The following is a 1,919-nucleotide window of genomic DNA, read 5'->3' as shown; positions in this document are numbered from 1 at the left end:
CCCACCAAAACCCCAAGAATTCCCACCTGCATCAGCAGCAGTCCCACGATGAAGGCGCTGCCCTGGCAGTATCCGACCTCCCGATCCACCAGGGAATAGGCCTGGAAAAATGGTAAAAATCAAAAAAAATCCAAAAAAATCCATGGATTTGGGTCATGGCTCCCCTGCTCCAGACGTTCCTCGAGAGGGAAGCCCTGGCCATGGAAATTGGGATTTTTTTTGGGATCCCAGGATTGGGATATGGCTGAAAAGTTGGATTTAGATCCCAAAAGACATCAAGTTTTGGGTTAGAAACTCCAAATTAATGGGAAAAATGAAGTTGGGAATGATGGGATTTGGGGAGGAAAAGGTAAAAACTGTTGGCTCCAGGTGTTTGGGATGGAACCAAATCCCTCAAAATTTGGGCTGGGACCAAATCCCCCAAAAATGAATTTGGGATGGAACCAGAAACGAGTCTGGGGTGGCCCCAACCTCTCCATGGAGATCCCCAGACCTGCGTCACCTTCGCAATGTCCCTGTCCCACGCCAGACCCCTGTCCCGAGTGTCCCCATGTCCCCAAACCCCCGTCACCTTCATGACGTTGAAGAGCACCTCCTGGCCCAGGCTGTCCTGGCCCTTGAAGAAGTCGTGCTCGGGGTAGGTGCGGGCGATGTCGCGGCGGATCAGGCGCTCGCAGGGCGACGACATCCGCAGCAGCTCCGAGTACTGCGCCTTGAGCGGCAGCTCGGCCGCGCTGCACAGCAGCTGCCACACGATGGCCCGGAAATGGTGCGGGATCCCCTTCCGGATCAGCTCCTGGGGACAGGGACACCCCAAATGTGACCCCAAAGCTCCAAACGTGACCCCAAACCCATCCTGCTGCTCCAGGGCACAGCAGGCACCAGGTGATAGACCAGAAATGCTGTGGGATCCCCCTCTGGATCAGCTCCTGGGGACACGGGGGGTCACTCTGACCCCAAATGTGGTCAAAGCTGTGTCCTCCTGTTGACCAAATCCACCCCAAAATGTGTCCAGTTGACCAAATCCACCCCAAAATGTGACCCAGGAGGACAAATCCCACCTCAAAAAACAACAAATTGAAAAAAACCCATCCCAAAACACAAGGAAGTGGACAATTTCACCCCGAAGCATGACAAACTGGGGTCACCTTGAGCAGCTTCTCCTTCTTCTTCCTCCACTCATCCCACTCGTTGACGATGCGGCCCCAGAGGATCCAGGTGTCCTCCTCCAGGTGGCTGAGGTTGGACGAGGCCGAGGAGCTGGACACCAGCGAGGAGCCGCTGTTGCGCCGCGAGCCGTTCACCGAGCGCATCGACTTGGAGTCGGCCTCCAGCAGCCTGGGGACACCCAAAACTGACCCAAAATGTGCCCACAGGGGCTGGGAGTGACCCAAAATGTCCCCAGAATGAGATGGGATTGACCCCAAACTGCCCCCAAACTGCCCCAGTCTCCTCACTGGTTCTGCTCCCCCAGCTTGGCCAAAACTCCAAGCTGGAGAATCTCTAAATATCTCCAAAAATTGAGATGTTACCCCCGAAAAGAAGATATTCCTCCTAAAAACTGATATATTCTCCCCAAAAACCACTCCCAAAATGAAAATATTCCTCCCAAAATAATGAAAAAAATGCAGATATTCCCCACAAAAATGGAGCTATTCCCCTAAACCCATATGAAATGAATTTGAGTTCAAATTCCTGCCCAAATGAAAGGTGTAAAACACCAAAAATGAGCTTTTTCCTCACCGGTTCTGCTCCTCCAGCTTGGCCAGCAGCTCCAGCTCGTCCGGGCTCAGGTTCTCCGAGTCGGACGTTGGGGACCCTCCGGGGGCCGAGGGCCCCTCGTGGGACGAGGAGTCCGGGCTGGCGGCCGGAGAGGCCATGGCCGGCCTGGGCTCACCTGGACGGGCCAAAACCCCACA

At 54.7% G+C, this 1,919-nt stretch overlaps 1 protein-coding gene across 1 annotated transcript in view; it reads right to left on the bottom strand.

The window, feature by feature from the left end:
* The window catches only part of EVI5L (ecotropic viral integration site 5 like), a 12,193-nt gene that overhangs the window by 8,230 nt on the left and 2,044 nt on the right, over positions 1–1,919 (bottom strand). The window contains exons 2-5 of the mRNA XM_033511543.1: positions 1,744–1,897; positions 1,149–1,338; positions 572–796; positions 27–101 (exon numbers count right to left, since the gene is read on the bottom strand). Coding sequence (XP_033367434.1) covers positions 27–101; positions 572–796; positions 1,149–1,338; positions 1,744–1,880 — 627 coding nt within the window. The 5' untranslated portion in view covers positions 1,881–1,897. The remainder of the gene's footprint in view (positions 1–26; positions 102–571; positions 797–1,148; positions 1,339–1,743; positions 1,898–1,919) is intronic.

Source organism: Parus major, unplaced genomic scaffold, assembly GCF_001522545.3.
Source record: "Parus major isolate Abel unplaced genomic scaffold, Parus_major1.1 Scaffold341, whole genome shotgun sequence".
Taxonomy (NCBI): Eukaryota; Metazoa; Chordata; class Aves; order Passeriformes; family Paridae; genus Parus; species Parus major.
This window is presented reverse-complemented; position numbering and strand designations above follow the sequence as displayed.